At 36.1% G+C, this 20852-nt stretch overlaps 1 protein-coding gene across 2 annotated transcripts in view; it reads left to right on the top strand.

Moving 5' to 3' along the window:
* Window positions 1-20852, top strand: part of DZANK1 (double zinc ribbon and ankyrin repeat domains 1) — a 146670-nt gene that overhangs the window by 63447 nt on the left and 62371 nt on the right. For both annotated transcript variants that reach the window (XM_007476646.3, XM_007476645.3), the window contains exons 9-13: window positions 4250-4363; window positions 14051-14143; window positions 18670-18792; window positions 20218-20382; window positions 20621-20822. In XM_007476646.3, coding sequence (XP_007476708.2) covers window positions 4250-4363; window positions 14051-14143; window positions 18670-18792; window positions 20218-20382; window positions 20621-20822 — 697 coding nt within the window. The remainder of the gene's footprint in view (window positions 1-4249; window positions 4364-14050; window positions 14144-18669; window positions 18793-20217; window positions 20383-20620; window positions 20823-20852) is intronic.

Raw genomic sequence — 20852 nt, forward strand, 5'->3', positions numbered from 1 at the left:
GCAAAATGGATTGGGTTGGATATTTTAACAGAGGAACCCCTGCAGATCTTTCTTTGGTCTTCTCAGATATAAACCAATTTATAAAAACAGCAATAGAAAATCACTAGTGTTTCCCAAGTTGGAAAAGTAAAACTCTTAACTTCTTCAGGTCTTTACCTCAGACAGTGAGAGAGAAAGAGAGAGAGAGAGAGAGAGAGAGAGAGAGAGAGAGAGAGAGAGAGAGAGAGAGAGAGAGAGAGAGAGAGAGAGAGAGAGTATGACTCTGCCAACTGCCAGAGATCAACTGCCACACTGAAAAACGATTAGACTTGAAAATGACACTTTCAGCTCTGTTTGAAATTCCAATTCTTTTACAAGCCGACTTCTCTACTTATCTCTAAACTAATATAACAAGACCCAATTTCTAATATTATCCTTATAGAGAACATAGTCTAATCTTGTTGCTTTTCTCAAAGTGATGTTTTACTACATTAAAATTTAGAACTTTCATCTTTGTAGCATCAAATTTTTCTCCTAGTTGTTTTTTCTCTTTTGAGAATATACAATTATCTAGAAGGAATGAGATAGTTTAAAGACCTAATCTTATACATGAATATATACTGATTAGTGACAACAAATTCCAAATAGTAAAATTCGTTCATACTTGTAACTGATTATAGTACTATAGTAACTAAATCTTTAGTATTGCAACAGCAGAATTCATCTTGTATATAAACTTTTATATTTTACTTATTCTTATTTGATTATAACATGGTTATAGCAATTCTGAAACTGTCTCTCAAGGGCACAGACTAACTTGGCATAAATGTAATGCTTTCTTAACGCTGATTCCAGGCATAGTTAGCCTTTATTTTGAAACATCCAATCATTCAGAAAAGTTCCACATTACTCATAGGATATCATTGCCAACTTCAAAATTAACCAGGAGGGAAGATTTCCTGTTTAGAAGGAAACAGCACAATGGAGAAATTGAGTCAAGGGGCTACTACCTTCTTCTGTGTGAAGTTGTCCTCCTAGCCTTAACTGTCACAAACATCCACCTATAGTAGTTTTCAGATAATCCTCTTTTCCTTTACATAGAGGATTACTAGCTCGATGACAATTTAGCTAATCATATCTGAAATTAAAAACTCAGAATTGTGGGTGTCTTATGATGAATGATTAGATCTGAGGGCCATGGAGAGTGAGAGTTAGCCTGCTAGGGAGACTAGCAGCTAAAGAGAAAGTGAGATAAGAAGGACAGGAAAGGAGGGGACAACATGCTTTGAGAAGGGCTGAGTAGAAGAAACAGCAGCAAGACTGGGGGCTATAATCTTAGTTTATTGTGACAAAAAGAAAGACTTTTAGAGAGAGTAGAACACTAAGCATTATAGCATTCTTGGCGGCAGGTGTTAACTTTTCCACAGGATGATGTTTATGACATGACTTCACACAAGAACATTATTGGGATTGCTTTTTCAGATGTGAGCAAATTGAGAAAGCTAATCTGCATAACTTAGGGAAAAGAAGGTTTGATATTTTAGTCATAATATTACAAAGACTTTTTTGCTCTTCAGAGTGATGGGGACCTCGAAGTTTAATGATGACCTTAGGCAGAGAGCAGTAATGACCTTAGGCAGAGAGTAGTAATGCCCTTTGTGTGAGAAATTGAGACCTTGCCAGTAATCTCAGGTATAAGTGAAATTTTGCACAGAGATGAGATGGAATGTTGAGAAGAGGCATGAGTGACAACTAAGGACAGTTGGAAGGTTGAAGAGCAGAGAGTTCTGGGGAAAAACTGTCAAGGGGGAGGGGTTTGTTACTGGATACTGGACTGAACAGAGATCCTATTGCCACCTCCATCAATCCCTGAGGATTTCTCAACCTTTTCCTTTGATCACAAGGCTTGTGGATCGTACCTGTTGTTTGTGGACAGCAAAGTATTAAGTGGGTTGGCTGAACTTTTAGTCTCTTGAGGGGTTTTGCCTGGAAAGGCAGGCTGAGCCAGGCCTAAAGAAAGAAACTTCTTTCACTGTGCTAGCTACATCTAAAGATATTTGTAATCTGTCATTACTAGCTTAGATTAGCAGCACAGGAAAAAGAAGAAGTCAAAGAAAGCTTCCAGGCCAGGGCCATTTGACTTTTGGCTTAGGCCAAAAGGGACCCTAAACCACTCTGTGTTTTAGACTTGGGCACTACTGTTTCCTCTCTACCAATCCTTTCCATGATATTTATTTATTAAGCCACCTTTCAGTTGATAACCAAATTCAGTCAGATAATATTTAAGAGGGTGAAAGGATTTGAAGAAGGGTGAAGGGTTTCTTAGGGAGGAGAGCTCTCTTTAACCCCAAGTTCAGTCAAATCTTGGGGTGTCCATTATTGCTCTCCCTCTAGTAGGGTTTGGCCAGAAAGGGACATTTGGGGAAGGTCAGGTTAAGCAAAGTCCTGACCAAAAGTCAATCCTCATTCCTGCCGTGTCTCTATCTTGGTTCAGACTTCTGCTTACCCCTTTGCCTCCACCCTAATCTACAGGAACAGAAAGCATCCATTGTCTCTCTGTCAGGAAGAAGGGGTTTCCCTCTGAGGTCAACTAGTCAATCCATCTTGACCAGTCTTGAGCAACATCTTCTAGAGGATCTGCCTTTCATTCCTTTAACAATCTGCTACTTTGTCTAGTTCACCATTAGGGCTCTAGTCTGGGATAGAGGGCGGCAATTAGCACTCTGCCCAGACAGAAAGGAAGTTTCCCTGAGGGTTAGTTCACCAGCTCATGCAGACTAACCTATATACCATCACCCCAGAGCTTTCTCCTCAACTCCCTCTTAACACAGGCAAGCATGACTGTTTTCCTCAGCGGGTCTGACTTTTCCTTTATCTATCCTCACACAGTATATCAAATTACAATCCCAAAAGATTTTACCTCACTAATCACAGCTTCAGGAGAGCTATTATAATTTTTCTCATATTGTTGCAATAACACTTAACAATTATCTGATATAAGCCTATATACATCTTTTCTGGTTCAAATCCATTTTAGAGCAGACTTCACATTCTATGATTGCACACACATACTAAATATATAATAATTTATTTAAAAACCAGAAAAACACTGGCTACTATAAGCTTTGAGTCTGATTACCATATCTGGAAGTTTTGCATATTAAACTGTAAAACCAAAATAAAAATCTTTAAAATTTTGATCTGCTGATGCTAAATTGGCTCAAAGATATAACTTCATACTATTCCAGATGCACTTTCATAATTTTCATAAGCAATTGTAAGGGATAATGAAACTACCCACCCCTCAGTGTTGGGAAGAAAGCATTATAAACTTTAAAGCACTACACTATCATGATAATTAATACAGGCTTCTGTAGTGCTCTGTTTGGTACAGTGTTTTCCACTTCATCTGACAGAACACACAGATAAAATATATGGGTTACTTGAGACATATAATAGAAAACTCCTTATATTTCTTGAATCAGTCTTTGTCTCTGACTGGGTTTCTGGTCAATATAACCTAGGTGTGTGTCACTGGGCATGTCACTTAGTCGCTACCTCATTTTCATCTGTAAAATGGGAATAATAGTAACAATATAAAAAAATTGGGAAGTCTAGGTCAATATCTCCACCTAACAATTGAAAGCTTTGTTAGTAGTCTCAGGAAAAGACAGAATGGATAACAAAAATAGTTCTTCCATATGTAGTTCTTCCAAATCAGAGTTGAATTACATAAGGCAAATCAGCATTATTGTAAAATCCTTTTGGATCCTGTTCTGAGGTGAATCAGAATCTTTTTAAGAAGAAATTATTATTATTGATAAGCTCTGAGCCTAGATATTGAAAATACTAAGGCAAGAATGAAGCTTTCAGTTTGAAACAGGAAGCTTGATCCTGAAAAATGAATAGAGTACTTTGCAAATGTTGCATAGATTTCAGGAACTGAGCTGACATTTTTGCCTTGCTTCATTATTTGACATTGAGAGAGGGAAGCCTGTCTTAATCTTCAGTTTACAGAAGAAGCTAAAACAAATAAGATAACCTTGATAATATTTATTTTAAAATATCAAAATATATGTTCAAATAAGTATTATTATTGACTTGATGTTTTTGTCACTTAAAGAATTTGCATTAGTTTTAGCCCTTGTGAAATCCTTTCACTTACCATACATGACTTCCTCTATAGTTCAGTATTATCTAAAAGTTTATTTTATATACTGAAGTCTGTTTTTTTCTAAAATAAAAGGTAACTCTTACTTCTTCTATACAGATGAGAATATGTGTTGAATGCAGAACCATGGTACCAGTGAATGCTCCTATGTGTATTGTATGTGAGGCCCCTTCTGCTCCACAGCCACAGACTCAGGCCAACATTCATTTAAAGGTAATGACAATTGAATCATGAATGAAAGCTATTGAAAGTAATGTTTTGAAGAGTAGAATGCACATTTTGATGTAGATTATCTATTTAGTTAATTAAACTATTGCCACAATAAAACCCTTGGCCTATGTAATGCTTGTTAAATATTATCTATAACTTTTTTATTCATGGCTAGCTATGTTATTCAATGTAACTTGCCATTAGCATCTCTATACATGGGAGATATGTACATGAAAGTTCCTTCTGTACAATTATTAAATATGGTTTTTGAACTCAAACTCATTATCACTGAATTTTACTATACTCTAAGCTTTAGAAAAATTTAATAAATATGATAATTTGATAATAAAATTTAGCATCATGGCTTTTATTTTTTATTTTATTTTTATTATTATGGCTTTTATTTAAACTATCCTTAAGCTTCTGTTTGCTTTGACTATCAATTAATAACAGACAGGGATGAAGGTAAAGAATTACTATCATAGAAGAAAAGTGTATTGTAGAGGCTGGAATAATGTTTAAGGAATCAACCTTGGAGTCAGGAAGACCTGAGTTCAGGTTTTGCCTTTGAGTCATACTACTGTGCCACCGTGGGCAAGTCAATTAACTTCCCAGTATTCTAGGCAAGTTTCTAAAAGAAGTAAAGGAAAAATTGAAAAGAGAAATGAGAGTGAAATAAGAAAATAATGAAAAATAATCAATAGCTTGGTAAAGGAGGCACAAAAGATATTGAAGAAAATAACATTCTAAAAAATAGACTAGGTCAAAAGGTAAAATAAGTCCAAAAATCCACTGAAGTGAACTCTTTAAAAAGAATTGGTCAAATGAAAAAAGTTGTACAAAAATTCACTGAAGAAAAGAATATTCTAAAAAGTACAATTGGTAAGATGGAAAAGGAGGTACAAAAGCTCACTGAAGAAAATAATTTTTTAAAAATTAGAATTGGGCAAGCAGAAGCCCATGATTCCATCAGTCATAAGGAAAAAATAAAACAAAATCAAAAGAAGGAGCAAATAGATGAAAATGTGAAATTTCTCATGAGAAAAACAACTGACCTAGAAAACAGATTGAGGAGAAATCATCTGAGAATTATTGGACGAAGGTCCAAGTAGATGCCTCAGTGAATAGAGAGCCAAGACTGGAGATAGAAAGTCTTGGGTTTAAATCTAGACTCAGATTATTTCTTACTATATGACCTGGGCAAGTCACTTAACCCCAGTTGCCCAATTCTTGCTTCTCTTTTGCCTTGGAATTGATACTTAGTATTGATCCTAAAACAGAAGATAAAGTTTAAAAAAAAAAAAGAATTATTGGACTATCTAAAAGCCATGATCAGAAAGAGAGCCTAAACTTCATACTTCAAGAAATTGCCTAGCCTTTATTACTCTTCTGTTTTAATTTTGATTCTAAGACAGAAGGTAAGGATTTTTAAAAAGAAAGAAAAGAAATTATACTGCACTAACATCCTAGAAACTGATAGCAAAATGGAATTTGAAAAAAAATCCATTGATTACCTCCTAAAAGAGATCCCCAAATTCCTAGGAATATTATAGCCAAATTCTAGAACTCCCTGGTTAAGGAGAAAATATTGCAAACAGCCAGAAAGAAACAATTTCAAAATCATGGAGCCACAGTCGGGATCAGACAAGATTTAGTAGCTTTCATGCTAAAGGCGTTGAGAACTTAGAATATGATACTCTAGAGGAGCTAGAAATACAACAAAGAATCACCTCCCTAAAAACTGAATATAATCCTTCAGGGGGTAAAGTGGATATTTAATGAAATAGAGGATTTTTAAGCATTCCTGATGAAAACACTGAAGCTAAACAGAAAATTTGGCTTTCAAATATAAGACTCAAGAGAAGCATAAATAGATTAAACATGAAAGAGAAATCATAAGGGAATCAGTGAGGTTAAACTGTTTACAATGGGAATTGTAATTCCTAATAACATCATTATTAGGGCTATTAAAAGGAGCATACATAAACTGAGAACATAGGTATGAATTGACCAGATGAGATGACATTTTAAAAAGTTAAATTAAGAAGTTAGCAGGAGGGATATATTGTAAGAAAGGGGCAGGGAAAGGTAGAATGGGGTAAATTATCTCACATAAAAGAGGCCTGAAATAGGTTAAAAAGTGGAGGGAAATATGAGAACAGTGGTGGTGAATACTGCTTGAACCATATTCTCATCAGAATTGGCTCAGATGGAATTATATATATATACACACACACTCCATTAAGTATAGAAATCTACCTTAATCTACAAGGAAGTAAGGTGGGAAAGGTAAAAGAAAAGAAGGGCTGACAAAAGGGAGGGAAGATTGGGGGAAGTGGTGCTCAGAAGTAAAACACTTTTGAGGAAGGACAAGGTGAAAGGAGAGACAGAGAAGGATAAACAGGAAAAATAGGATAAGGGGAAATACATGGTAAGTCATAACTGTGTAAAAAATTTACAACAAATTTCTCTGATAAAGGCCTTATTCATAAAATAGTAGAGAACTGAGTCAAATTTATGAGAATACAAGTCATTCCCCAATTGACATATGGTTAAAGGATATGAATAGGAAGTTTTCAGGTAAAAAAATCAAAGCTATCTATAGTCATATAAAAAATTCTCTAAATCATTATTGAAGAGAAATAGAAATTAAAACAACTCTGAGGTACCATCTGATATCGATCAGATTGGCTAAAATAATAGAAAATTGAAGTGACAAATGTTGGAGGGGATGTGGGAAAACTGGGACAATAAAACAGTGTTCATGAAATTGTGAACTGATCAGCAATTCTAGGGAGCAATTTAGAACTATTCCCAAACAGCTCTAAAACTGTATGTACCCTTTGACTCAGCAATACCACTACTAGGTCTATATCCCAAAGAGATTTTTTTTAGGGGGAAAAGGCCTATATGTATGAAAATATAGCAGCTCTTTTTGTGGTTGCAAAGGATTGGAAATTGAGTATCAACTGGGGGATGACTAAACTAATTGTGGTACATGGTTGTAATGGAAAACTATAGTACTATAAGAAATGATGAGTAAGATGCTCTCAGAAAAACTTGGAAAGACTTATGTGAACTAATGCAAAGTGAAGTGAGCAGAACCAGAAGAATAGTGTACACTGTAATGACAATGTTGTACAATGATCAACTGTGAATGAATTAGCTATTCTCAGTAATGTAATGATCCAAAATAATTATGACTCATGATGAAATATGTTATCCACCTCCAGAAAAACAAAGAAACAAACCTGAATGCTAATTGAAAGCCTACTCTTTTTCACTTTGTTTTTATTGGGGGGGGGGGATTTTTTTGGTTGGTCTGTTTTCTTTTACAATATGACTAATATGGAAATATTTTTGTGTGATTATATATGAAAATATATATTTTGTTGTTTGCTGTCTCAGAGAGGGTTCAAGAGAGAGGGTAAAATAATTTGAAACTCAAAATTTTAAAGAAGAATGTTAAAAATTGTTTTTAAATGTAATTGGAATAAAATTTTAAAAAAAAGAAAGAATTTACCTTGTAGCCATAATTGTGAGAGATTTGATCTGGCTCTCTTCTAATTTTTTTTTTATGGCATGATCGTTGATATTCTTCCACATATACATTTTAAATTTATTGTTGTATATTATATAAGATGTTGATTTAAACCCAATTCCTGTCAAGTCTTTTTCCAGTTTTCTCAGTAGTTCTCATCAAGCTGGGAGTAGTTTTTTCCCCCAATTAATTTATATTCCCAGGCTTATCAGGCACTGGGTTGTAGAGTTCTGTTGTTTTGATTCATACTTATTTAATCGGTCAGTGAAGTACTAAATTCTTTGGTATTCTGTAATATAATTTGGAGTCTGGAATTTCTTCTAAATCGTTTGTTCCTTTGAATTAATTATATTATTTTACCTAGCTCTATAAGTTATCTCCTGGGAGCTTGATTTTTTAAAAAATTATCTCCTTTGAAATTCTAGACCTTTTTCCTCAAAATGAATTTTTAAAAATGTTTGTATGTATTGTATTCCTTTGGTAGGTTGATTGTTATGGCACTAAATCTATAAATTAATATAGATGATATAATTTAATTCATTATGTAGGCATAACTTAGCCATGAACAGTAAATATGCTTCCAATTATTTAAATTATTGTATAATACTATCTATTTAGGTCTTGTGTACATTGTTAGATTGACTACAAAATATTTTATGTATTTTGTAGTTATATAGAATGAGGCTCTTCTTCCTAATAGTTCTTCTTATGGGTTTGGTACTGTTATACAGACATGCTGTTGATTTTTATGGCCTTATTTTATGGGCCTGCTACTTTATTAATTGTCTTAATTTCTTTGTTTCTTCATGTTATCAGCATCATATTATCATGTTATCAGCAAACAGGTATAGTTTTGTTTCTTCTTTGTTATAGTTTATGCCATGAACTCCTTCTCCTGTCTTATTGCTACTATTAGCAATAATATTTGCCATTTGCTATTAACAAAAGTAGCTAGTATTTATATACCACTTTAAGTTTCGCAAAGCACTTTGCATCTGTTTTCTCATTTGATCTTCATAGCAGCCCTGTGAGTTAAGTGCTATCATTATTATGTTTTACAGATGAGGGAAGTGAGCCTGAGAGAGTTTAAGTGACTTGGTTACCCAGCCAGGATGTGTCAGTATGTGTAGGATTTGAACCCTCTTCCTGGCTATCAACCTAGCTTTGTCCTCTATGCCAAGCTACCATTTAATGAAGGAAGCAGATATACTACTTAAATAAATCGGTATATTTTTTTCTCTCTAACATTCAAAAGCATTGCCTTAAGGCACCCTGGGTGATTTGAAGAATGGATTACCCAAATCTGGCTTAAAAAACAAAATAGTTGATTCTAAGAATTCTTTCTACCCATTTTCCCACTTGCTATTAGCATCAACACATATACCTGAGTGGGGCAGCTGGGTAGCTCAGTGGATTGAGAGCCAGGCCTAGAGACAGGAGGTCCTAGGTTAAAATCTGGCCTCAGACACGTCCCAGCTGCGTGACCCTGGGCAAGTCACTTGACCCCCATTGCCTAGCCCTTACCACTCTTCTGCCTTGGAGCCAATATACAGTATTGACTCCAAGATGGAAGGTAAGGGTTTAAAAACAAACAAACAAACAAACAAACAAAAACATATATACCTGATTGGTATCCAATGATAGGCTTCTTATGCAAATTTGAAATATTTCATCTAGGCTCTAAAAGAAGTTGCCAAACATCACTATTTAAGGAAGCTATTTCCCCCCTTAGTTTTAGTTTTATATACTCTAAAACAGTGGTTGTCAGTTTATCTAGGTCTCCTGGGGGGAGGGGGGAATTAAAATAAGACATTTTAATTCCTAATATGTGAATATTAATAGATACAAAACTCATATAAACAAGAGTTAAGGAATCCAAAGACCAAAAAGTTTGAAACTCTATGCTTTAGAACTATGTCAAATAACAGCATTTAAAGATGGTATGAATATATTTTGAATGACACATATAGAAAAATAGGGCATTTGAAGTTGATAAACCAGTGAATATATGAAATTGTGAATAAGGAAAATAAAAAGAAGCATGGGAGGATTTATATGAACTGTTACAAAGTGAAATGAGCAGAACCAAGAAAACAATATAAGTAGAACAACAACAAAAATTGAAACCAAATGATATGGATTTCTGTTCCCACAGTTCTTTCTTTTGATGTGGATAGTGTTCTTTCCCATAAGTCCCTCAGAATTGTCCTGGATCATTGCATTGCTGTTAGTAGCAATTAGTCACATTTGATTGTCCCATAATGTTTCAGTTACTCTGTATAATGTTTTCCTGGTTCTGCTCATTTTATTCTGCATCAGTTCATGGTGATCTTCCCAGTTTTTATAGAAATCAAGGAGTTTATAATTTCTTATTGCACAATAGTATTCCATTACTATCATATACTACAATTTGTTTAGCCATTCCCCAATCAAGGGACACCCCCTCATTTTCCAATTTTTTGCCACCATAAATAGCAGGACTATAATTTTTTTCAAACACTTTTTTTATTCTCTTTGGGGTACAAACCTAGTAGTGGTATGGCTGAATCAAAGGGTATGCATTTTTAAAAGCCCTTTGGACATAATTTCAAATTGCCTTTCAGAATGGTCCAATCAATTCACAACTCCACCAGCAATACATTAGTGTCCCAATTTTGCCACATCCCCTCCAACATTTATTATTTTCTGCCAGGGCCGGGGTCCAGGCCCACTCGTGCCTCCAGGGGTCCTCAGTAGGTGGAGCTGATAGGCGAAATGAGAGACAGAAGGCAGCTCTGTGTATGTTTCTGCCTGGGGCATGCTCTGCATGAAGTGACTGCTTCGACAGGTCCAGGTTCAGCTTTTATTTTTTGTACCCTTTTTTTGGAACACAGATACATTATTCAACATACATATTCCAGTAATGATAATTAGATAAGTGACACATTAACTTTTAACAAATTGTTTGATTAACATTCTGAGATCATTCTATACATTTGCATGATAACTATTGATTTTGACAGGAAACACAAAGGTTCTACCCAAGATAAATGATTTCGTCACAGGTGACTTGATTTTCTCATTAACCTGTGAGGAGCTTTGAGCTTATAGACCATCAAGAAAAACCACTTATTACCTTTAATAAAAATAGATAATCAATCAGAAATTGTAGAAACAATTCAACAATCATAGCAGTGAGGTTGAGAGATTAGAGAGGTACTGAGAACACAATTCAGATTTAATATTAGGCTGATCATTTTTCAGGGCTTTTTAGGGAGTTTCTCAAGGGGAGTTTTGGTTGGTAGAATCAAGTCACTGAAGCATGATGGAGCTTGGTATACCTGTATAAGTCTTTCCTTATGAATGATTTATGTACAGGCTTTAAGAGAATGAATTTCTGTGCAGGGGATAGTAGAGGATAGTCTGGGTTAGGCTTTTTCTGGGAATTATGTACCTAAGCAAAAATTAATCCATAATAGTCTTTTGGTTTTGATTTTGTGAGTATAATCTTTTGGTGATATTTTGGGAAAATAGTGTGCAAGCATTTTGCTCTTATATTACTTTTTCTGAGACCAGGAAGAGGACAAAAATCATGTCAGTTCCATTAGTAAGGGATGTTGATGAGAGAAGTCATGCAGAGGGGGCTGAGTGGGCAAGTCCATCCTGCCAAAGATCCACTTTGTGACCTCTTGGCATCCACCAGTGTCTTTGTCAAGACATTGTGGCTCTCAGCTCCCAGCTGATGGCTCCTGGCAATATTCCTTTACTGTTATATTGGCCATTCAGAAGAGAGCATATATTGTATTTGATGTATTAATTGGGTTTGCTAAAGTACATTTTTTTCCTTTTTTAGTTTTTTTTTGTTAAAAGGGATGGCTCTCTGGGCAAGGAAAGGAAAAGAGTTTGATTGAGATATGAAAAATCAAAAGATATTCTTCAAAATTAAAAGAAAACAAGCTAGCCATTTTATCTTGGAAAAACAGAAGGAAGGGCTAAGATAGGGTGTTAAATTTGAAGTCTGAGGAGTTGGGTTAATATTCTTCCTCTGTTTCTTTACCCGTGTAACCTGCAGCAAGTCACTTAACCTCTCTAGGTTCAGTTCCTCACCTCTGAAATGAGAAAGACAGATAGTCTAATACTTAATCTGTGATACTATGAACTATAACTTAGAAGAATCTTCTTTAATAACTATAGCAAAGAGCATGAATTCCAGTGTCACTGCTCTGGTATTAAGAACATTTCCTTTATTTGTAAAATTCAAACCTGTATTGGCATCTCTCCCTTCCAAAAGGTGAACTGTCTCTGGAATAAAGAAGAATAAACACTACCATTGTGCTTGAAATGGTCATTTAGAATTCCTTAAAGACTATAGAATTCAATTCCATTAATTTATAAAAACAAACTACTTGAGTGACCTGTTGGTTATTCCCCCAAACTGTACTTAATTTAATTCATAGATATGTATTAAGGTCTTGTGTTGTATAAAACAAGTATACTTGTTGCTAGAGATGCAAAGAAAAATAACAAAACAATTCTTGACCTCAAAGGGCTTATATTCCATTTGGAGAGTTGACAGAGTGTGGGTCATCATCTGGAAATCTTCTACAATGATGAAATTCTGGGTCCATATTAATAATTAAGTATGGGGAAGAGAAAGGGGGAGGATCAATAAAATGCTTCAGGAAAAATCTGAGGAGGGAAAAAATACTTTCATTAGTAGGAATCAAGAAATCTTAACCAGGAGGCAGCTAGGTAGCTCAGTGGATTGAGAACCTGGCCTAGAGATGGAAGGTCCTTGGTTCAAACCTGGCCTCAGATACTTCCTAGATGTGTGAGCCTGGGCAAGTCACTTAACCCCCATTGCCTAGCCCTTATTGCTCTTCTGACTCAGTATCAATTCTAAGACAGAAAGTAAGGATTAAAAAAAAAAAAAGATCTTAACTAATGTGGCAACATCTAAGCAGAGCCTTGAAGGAAAAGGATTTTGATAGGCAGATATGAGGAGGGAGTTCATTTTAGGTATGGGGGATGGTCTCCCCTACATGCACAGAGATAAGAGATGGCATGTTGATTTTGGAGAAATAGGTAGTGGTTCAATTTGTCTTGAATATTGAATACATGAAGCGGAAGGGTGAGAAAGTCAGGTTGTTGGGAGTTTTATGTCCCAGACTTAGACCCTTTGATTGTGATTCCCATCTGCCTACTGTTTTACAAGAAACCCTGTCTATGGGATTCAAGTAGGTAAAAAAATGCTCTGGATGTTGATTTTCATTTTTAATAGAGTTTTTATTATTTACCTTAGCACTATCAAAAATCTTTGGAAATTCACTTGGTAGTCTAACTAATAGCCTTGGTATGACTTTTTTTAGCCTAAAGCCTCCCAACAACAGTTATATTACAAAGAGTCAGGACTTTGGCCTCAGACATATATATCATCATATGAATGATCAGAACACCTTAGAAGACAAATGGGTCTTTTGCCATGTATTTCATCAAGTCCTTTTAAGAAAAATAGTAGGGGGCAACTGGGTAGGTAGCTCAGTGGATTGAGAGCCAGGCCTAGAGATGGGAGGTCCTAGGTTCAAATCTGGCCTCAGACACTTCCCAGCTGTGTGACCCTGGGCAAGTCACTTGACCCCCATTGCCTAAATAAATAAATAAATAAAAAGAAAAGAAAAATAGTACAAGGGGAGCCCAGTCCTTATCTTTGGTAGGAGTAAAAGGCTGTTAGTTCTCACTCCTATAGTTGTGAGCTTCAGGAAAAACCTTAGGAAAAAACACTTTTTAGTGCCCCAAGGAACTCTTTTAAACTTCTGAGGCACCTTTAAAGCTATGAAGAAATTTCCATTCCATTCCTCTCCTCAGGAATGTCCACTGGGGCAATAGCTATGGGATTTATAACAGGATCTGCCATGACCCTTCCTTCAAACTATTGTCATTGTTTCCCAATGTGAATTTTAGTTAAAACTGATAGTTCCTTTGCCCCAGTGTCAGACTTCCTAAGGCCAACAGTAGTTCTCCTTTCTACTTAACTGTTTACTTACTTGGCCCTTATCCTGGTTCATTTTGTAAAATATGTGTATGGATCTGCTGGTGGACACTATAAGGGCCTTGATTATTATTTTGTAGAGTTGTTTGTCTACATCAATACATTATTCTTTATTTTTAAGGGTAAGGGAATCTGCTGTTTTTGTGGAACTGGAAACCCTGCTCCCTTTAAGCACTGTGTAACCTGTGAGAGCCACCTGCCTGAAACATATGGGGTAGGTTGAAAGTTTAATGAGCTCAAACATGCTTAAACTATATTGGTCTCTAAATTGGATTGTTTTTAAGAGTAAAGCTCTAGCACAGTTTCCCCCGATTTTAAGGAAGTAGAGAGAATTGTATTACCAGCCTAAGGCTAGCAAACTTTTCACCCTTTCCCCAAAATAAATCCAGGGATACCCAATTTCATATTTTTAATGAAAAAAGCAACAGCAGAAAGACAAATAAAAGGAAGCATTATATGCTTATGGCTTTTGCATAGAAGGTTAAGGAGTGGGGGCAGAAAGTCAAAACACTCCTGACAAATTGAATCCTCCCCTCTTCCCCTCAAGACAAGTTGATGGAATCAGTCAGGCAAGGTGAGGTAATTAAAGGTTAACGTTTTATAAGGTGTGAAGTTTTCCCTAATGGAATTTGAGAGTACTTTCCATTAGCTGGCCAAATATTGGCCAGGTTCCTGGTGGCTTTGTTTAAAAACAAAACAAAACCAAAAACTTTCCAGCTCTGGAAAATCAGGAGACCGTTGTGGACTTCTGGTAGCTCTGAGAAAAAAACCTAGCTCTTTAGAAGGGATTGATCTTTGGCCATTGATGTCTACCTTTTGCCCAACTCCAGTAAAACCATCTTGGCAAACAGACTAAACCAGGTTGAGGGAAACCAACAGGCTTCAAAACCCATGGGTGAGTTAGGGAGATGTCTACCCCAAACATTCTCCTGGCATAAGGGGCAGATAAGAAAAATTTATTCCAGTGACCATAAAGGCAGCTGAAACAGGTGCTATGAAGTGCTTAAAAATTGGTCAGACATTAAGGAGCCAAGATTGTCTACTGCATCCCAGACTATTACCAGTCATAACTCTGTCTTGACAATGGACTTAAGTGACTCTGGAAGAAAGGGAGTCCAAGGACTTTGTGCAATTCTTTATGCAATCACTCTTATGATGCCATTGGTCCTCTTAAAAAAATGAAGGATGAACAACAACAACAACCAGAAAGACAGAGAACAGTAGCACCAAGTCATCTTTTTGTGGACCCTATGCTAAGAAAGAAACTAGGAATAGTAGATACTGAATTGCAGTGAACATGGGCTTTTACAAAATAAGCCTTTTCTTGTTTAAATTAGTTTTCTGTTAAAAGAAGGCTTAGGAAATTATCTTCTCAATGTTCCTATTTCCTAACATTAATGCCAAGTAGCTAAAATGGCAGCCAATATCATTAAATAAGCTTCCTCTGTTTTGGAGAACTTTTTAAATTATTGGTCATGTTTGGGTTGAGTTCTCTTAAAATAATCCATAAGAAGCTAAGTTTCAACAACTACGTCATGGAATTATAGTATGAATCTCTGATAGAGTAGTTAAGAATCAGATACTGGTTTACCGAATTGACTAATTTCTATTTAATAAATTGATCATTTGGAGAAAGAATATATATGGTCATGTAAACTTAATTCATGTGTTTTCATGAATGCTATATAAGGTGGATATTTTTTAGGTTGAGATTAAAACCATAAGCCACAATATCTGTGGATAAATTTATGTTTACTATGATATTTTTGTGATTTTTAAAATAACTTTTCCACTTAAAAAATTTAATATGCCTTAGAAAATTGCTACTTTCTAAGGAATAAGAGAACTAAATTACTACAAGTAAGAAAACAGTAAAAATAAAAAATGTTGCACATGCAGAATCTTTATCATAGTTATTATTGAGAGAACCAAATAAATTACTAACCAAAAGTTCATTCTTGCCTTTATGCTATCTGTCCTGCACAGATAATAAATACTTAAAATTTCTATTATTTCCTACACCCAAAATTTATATCCCTTCCTATTATTAACCTCATAAAATATACATTGATTGCTTTAACAGGATTTCTAAAATTGAGCTTTTTTCATCAAAATGGTAAATGTTGAACTAAGATTTCATTGTAGTAACATTTAGCATTGACGTGTCTAAGGAGCAAACCTAATATCTGTTTTCTCTGTGTTTAGCAGCATTAATGCGGAGTAAGATGATTTTTTTTTCTTTTTTTAAAGGCAGCTTCATATTCAAAAGTTTCCTGTTTGATAAATGAATTAAAATTCTAGGTCCAAACATAAACTTTGCAAAAGGGCTTTCTGCTACTTATCCTTAACCCCACTGAAAAATATCCTTACTGTGGGAATCTTTCCTTTGTTGAGACTACAAGAACACAAGAGCTGGTTGGCCAAGTTGGTAAACATATTTCCTTTCAGATTTCTTCTATTGAGTTGGCCATTTCAGTCACATAGTCAGTTAGTATGATTTAAATTCCCCCGTTATCTTTACCAAGCCAGAGTCTATGGCAAAAGAGTGTTCTTAAACAAATAACCTATCCTTTAGCTTTCTTTCAGGATATCATTTAGATTTTTTAACTTGTCTACATATTTAGAAATATTTATGGAAGCAGCTGGTTGGCTCAGTGGATTGAGAGCCAGGCCTAGAGACAGGAGGTCCTGGATTCAAATGTGGCCTCAGACACTTCCTAGTTGTGTGGCCCTGGGCAAGTCACTTAACCCCATTGCCCAATCCTTTCCATTCTTCTGCCTTGGAACAAATTCAGTATTGGTTCCAAGACAAAAGGTAAGAGGTATTAAAAATAGAAAGAAAGGAATATTTATGACAGCAGAATCTGCATTATAACTAATATACCCCTTTTATTTTTTTTTTAAACCCTTACCTTCCGTCTTGGAGTCAATACTGTGTATTGGTTCCAAGGCAGAAGAGTGGTAAGGGTTAGGCAATGGGGGTCAAGTGACTTGCCCAGGGTCACACAGCTGGGAAGTGTCTGGGGCCAGATTTGAACCTAGGACCTCTTGTCTCTAGGCCTGGCTCTCAATCCACTGAGATACCCAGCTGTCCCCTTAATATGCCCCTTTTAAAAACCTAGTAGTAGAATTGCTTTTTTGGGAATCTGAACACTAAAAACTTGTGTTTTCTATTATCCATTTCCATTTTCCTAGAGTAAACAAGAGACATGGATGACAGTTACATGTCACATCAGTCCCAAATTACTTAGGAATCCCATTGCTATCTGAAATTTGGTATAGCTATTTGGGGTATCAATTCATAGCATGAGACCCTATTTAGTGCAATTCTAATACTAGAAGATACAAGAAACATAAAAAATATAATAATCTGAGAAAACCTGAGAAAGCATGTAATTAAGACTTTAAAAAAATAACTTTAAAAAGGGAATAAAATAGTAAAATCATTATCTTCTTCTGAAGAAATGAATCTAGTCTCCTGTGCTTCTGCAGAAGGGTTAGATGGGAATTGAAACCCCCTGAGAAAAAGCTTATGTTGAGGTGGGGAAACCATCTGTCAACAAATGGGCAGATTAGAGGAGAAAAACTGTTAATCTCTCTTTTCATAAAGTTTCTCAGATCAGGTTGGAGACCTATGAAGCCTCTTGATTATGCCTTGTGGTACCAAGATCCCACCCAGATTCCCGGATTTGAAGGATGCCATGACAGCATCACCCTACACATTCTCCTTTTGTTCCCCACTGTGATTGTAACCCATAGTTTGTTTTTCCTTTTTTATATCCTTCAACCCCTTCAGATTTGGATATTCTACTTTTTAGGAAACTTTCTGCCTTAAAAAAACTCACCACTGGAGTCTATGTCTTTGGCCTTTGTGTCTATGACCTGACCTACCAGGAAATTTCTGTCAATTCATAAATGCATTCTGAACTTGAAGCACATGGAAAACTAAGTCCTGGGAGCCTTTTTTTGTTGCTCATGTATGCCCATTATATCTTCTTGCATTAAAAAAGAGATACAGCACCTGTAAATATTCCTGAGTGGATAAGTGGACTTCATAAATATCTGTAGCAAATGGTGTTGTATGTGGCCCAAAGAGAACCAAGAATAGAACTTTATTACCTCACTCCTCCCACCAAACTTTCCCAAGGAGGATCTTAATTCTTTCTAGAAGAGGAAGCAGGAGATGAAAGCCAAAGGCTGGCTACTCTGCTCTCCTTCGAGAGGAATATCAGTTTAGAATTATATCTGTCCATTCCCTTAAGTATTATTAGTCTAAAGGAAGTAGTTTTCAGGTTCAAGCTAAACTCCTGATCAATATTTATTTATGGGGAAGGGGAACTCCAAGCTATATATATGTCAAAAGCTTGACTCCTGGGGGCAGCTGGGTGGCTCAGTGGATTGAGAGCCAGACCTAGAGACGGGAGGTCCTAGGTTCAAATCTGGCCTCAGATACTTCCCAGCTGTGTGACCCTGGGCAAGTCGCTTGACCCCCATTGCCTTACCACTTTTCTGCCTTGGAGCCAATGCACAGTGTTGACTCCAAGACAGAAGGTAAGGTTTAAAAAAAAACAAAAAACTCATTTTATTTATTGGCCAACATTATTTCATTGATGTATTCTATAGCTTTGCTACGTTGCTACACTAAGTGTTGTAGTTGCTTGTTTTTACTTGTTTAGTTGGGGAGGGGTGAGGTGGATAAAATATTGTTTCTCTTCCTTAAAAATAGTTTTGTTTCACCAGCCAATATTCACTGGAGAAACATCTCCATCTCTTATCAATCAGAAGACAACCATCATTTCCTGTTCAAAATGTGGTCGTAGGAATCGTTGTGATGCACGTTTTTGTGACTGGTGTGGAGCTCAGGTATGTGCTTTCAGCTCAGACGTCTTCAGCCCTGATCTTCTTGATGCTGTACCTGAAAGAGGCAGCATTTATACTCTGTAGTTTCTATTAATTCCAAAATTATATTCTTGGGATTATAATAGAGACATTTATTTGTTTGCCTAATGTTCTCAAGGGACCTAAAGGTAGGGATAATTTTTTTCTAATTTCAGAAAAAAGTGAACTCCATTATTAATTGAATTGATAGTCACTAAAATCACTGCCACAATGGCTCTGGTAGTCATTGTCAGAATGCATGTTCTTTTGACATAGCCATTGGGAACCTTAGGGTACTTTGAGTAAAGTCCTAGTCTATTATAGTATCTGTTCCAAGTATAAAGAATACCTCCTGCTCTTGAAGATGATGCTGACAGAGCTAAGTCCTCAAGGCCCAGAATGGCATTCATTCTATTAGGGGTAAAATTTAGAGGTTGAGACTGAATATATTATATTAATGGTCACCAGGGATTCAAATTCAATCCCAATGAAATTCTCAAGTCAGTATGGGATTTTATGGTGGTTTATTTACAACAGAAGGAAGAAATTAAGAAGAAGGAGAAGAGGGAAAGGGTAGAAGATCTGCTCCAGCCAGGCCTAAGCCAAAGGGAGTTCAGAGGCCTCAACCAAGGGGCCTTCTCAGAAGATTAAATCTAGCTTGGCTTCCAGCCACAAGGCCTCCAAGATGAGGGGCCTCCTTGGAGAATAATGCCTTCAGAAGGTCAAGGAAAAGGAGAGTCAGCCTCATCACTCACCAAGTTCCCATTCAGGGAAACTGCCTCACCTAAACCATGCTACAGAGCTCCTCCCAGTAAATTCCACCGCCAAGCCCACCAAAGCTACACACACGCCAAATGCCTCTAAGAGCTCCCAATGCTGCTGAGAGAGAGCTCACAGGAGGTGACATGAAATATATAGGCAGTTCTTTATATCACTTCCTGTGTCTCACATGTACCAATGGTGGCTTAAGCTTGGCTTAGGACAGCCCATGGGGTCAGTCAGTTGTTTCTGATTTGTCATTTGCTAGCACATGCTGGTCATAGGCCATCCTCCCCTACAATTAATCCTTAAGTGGGGGTGTATACATTTCTGGTTGCTAGAATTCTAAAGACTAAGCAACATGGAGTAAATCTAAAATTCACAATTCTCTGTCTGTTTCTGTCTTTGTCACTGTCTCTTTTATACTTCCTTCCTCTCTCACCCTCTCTCCTTCCTTCTCCTCTAAGGACTATTATTACCTTACCACATTGATTGCAAGATAATACATTTTTTTTCCATGACAACTCTCATGAGATCATTTGCCATGTTGTAGAGGAATTATGATTTGTATTACAAAGGAAGGACCATACTGATAAAATCATAGATCCTTGAAATTGTTACTAAAATGAGAAATATCTTCTGTTTTTCTAGCCTACTGCGCCATCCTGCTATTCCACTTGTACTAAATGCAGAGCCAGCAATTATTCAGATGCTCGATATTGTGGCTCTTGCGGTAATTATATAGAGCCCTTCACAAGAGTAAAATCTAGTAACAGTGTGACCGTTAGTACTCAAGAAATGGATTCTCATAATGAGGTAAGGTCTGTAAAAGAGAATGCTACCCCGATACTTTAGATTATATATATTCAAATTATTTATGTACTGTGTTACTGTGTATCTGATTCTAATTGGAAGTATCTGGTTTTGTAAAGAAATTAGGCTCTAGAAAAAGAAGATTTTCTTCTTAATGAATATAATTTTTATATGTGCAAGTTAGCAGGCAAAGGAAATAAAATTATTTTTTAATTTTTGCTCTCAATATTTTGTCTCATAGACTCAATCGGCATGGACACCAGCTTCCATATCAAAATCGAATATGCCAACAAAGAAGGACAAAGGCACACAAACCATTGGCTTATTTTACCCATCAAACAAACTTTTGGTGAAAAAAGAGATGGAACATGTTTTGCAAAAAGAAAGGCAGGAGAAAATGAATGATCATCGGCCTCCGATCTCAGCCATCAGCCCTGGAAAAGGTGAGGTATAGGATAGTATTTCTTTAGGGA

This window comes from Monodelphis domestica, chromosome 1 (assembly GCF_027887165.1).
Source record: "Monodelphis domestica isolate mMonDom1 chromosome 1, mMonDom1.pri, whole genome shotgun sequence".
Taxonomy (NCBI): Eukaryota; Metazoa; Chordata; class Mammalia; order Didelphimorphia; family Didelphidae; genus Monodelphis; species Monodelphis domestica.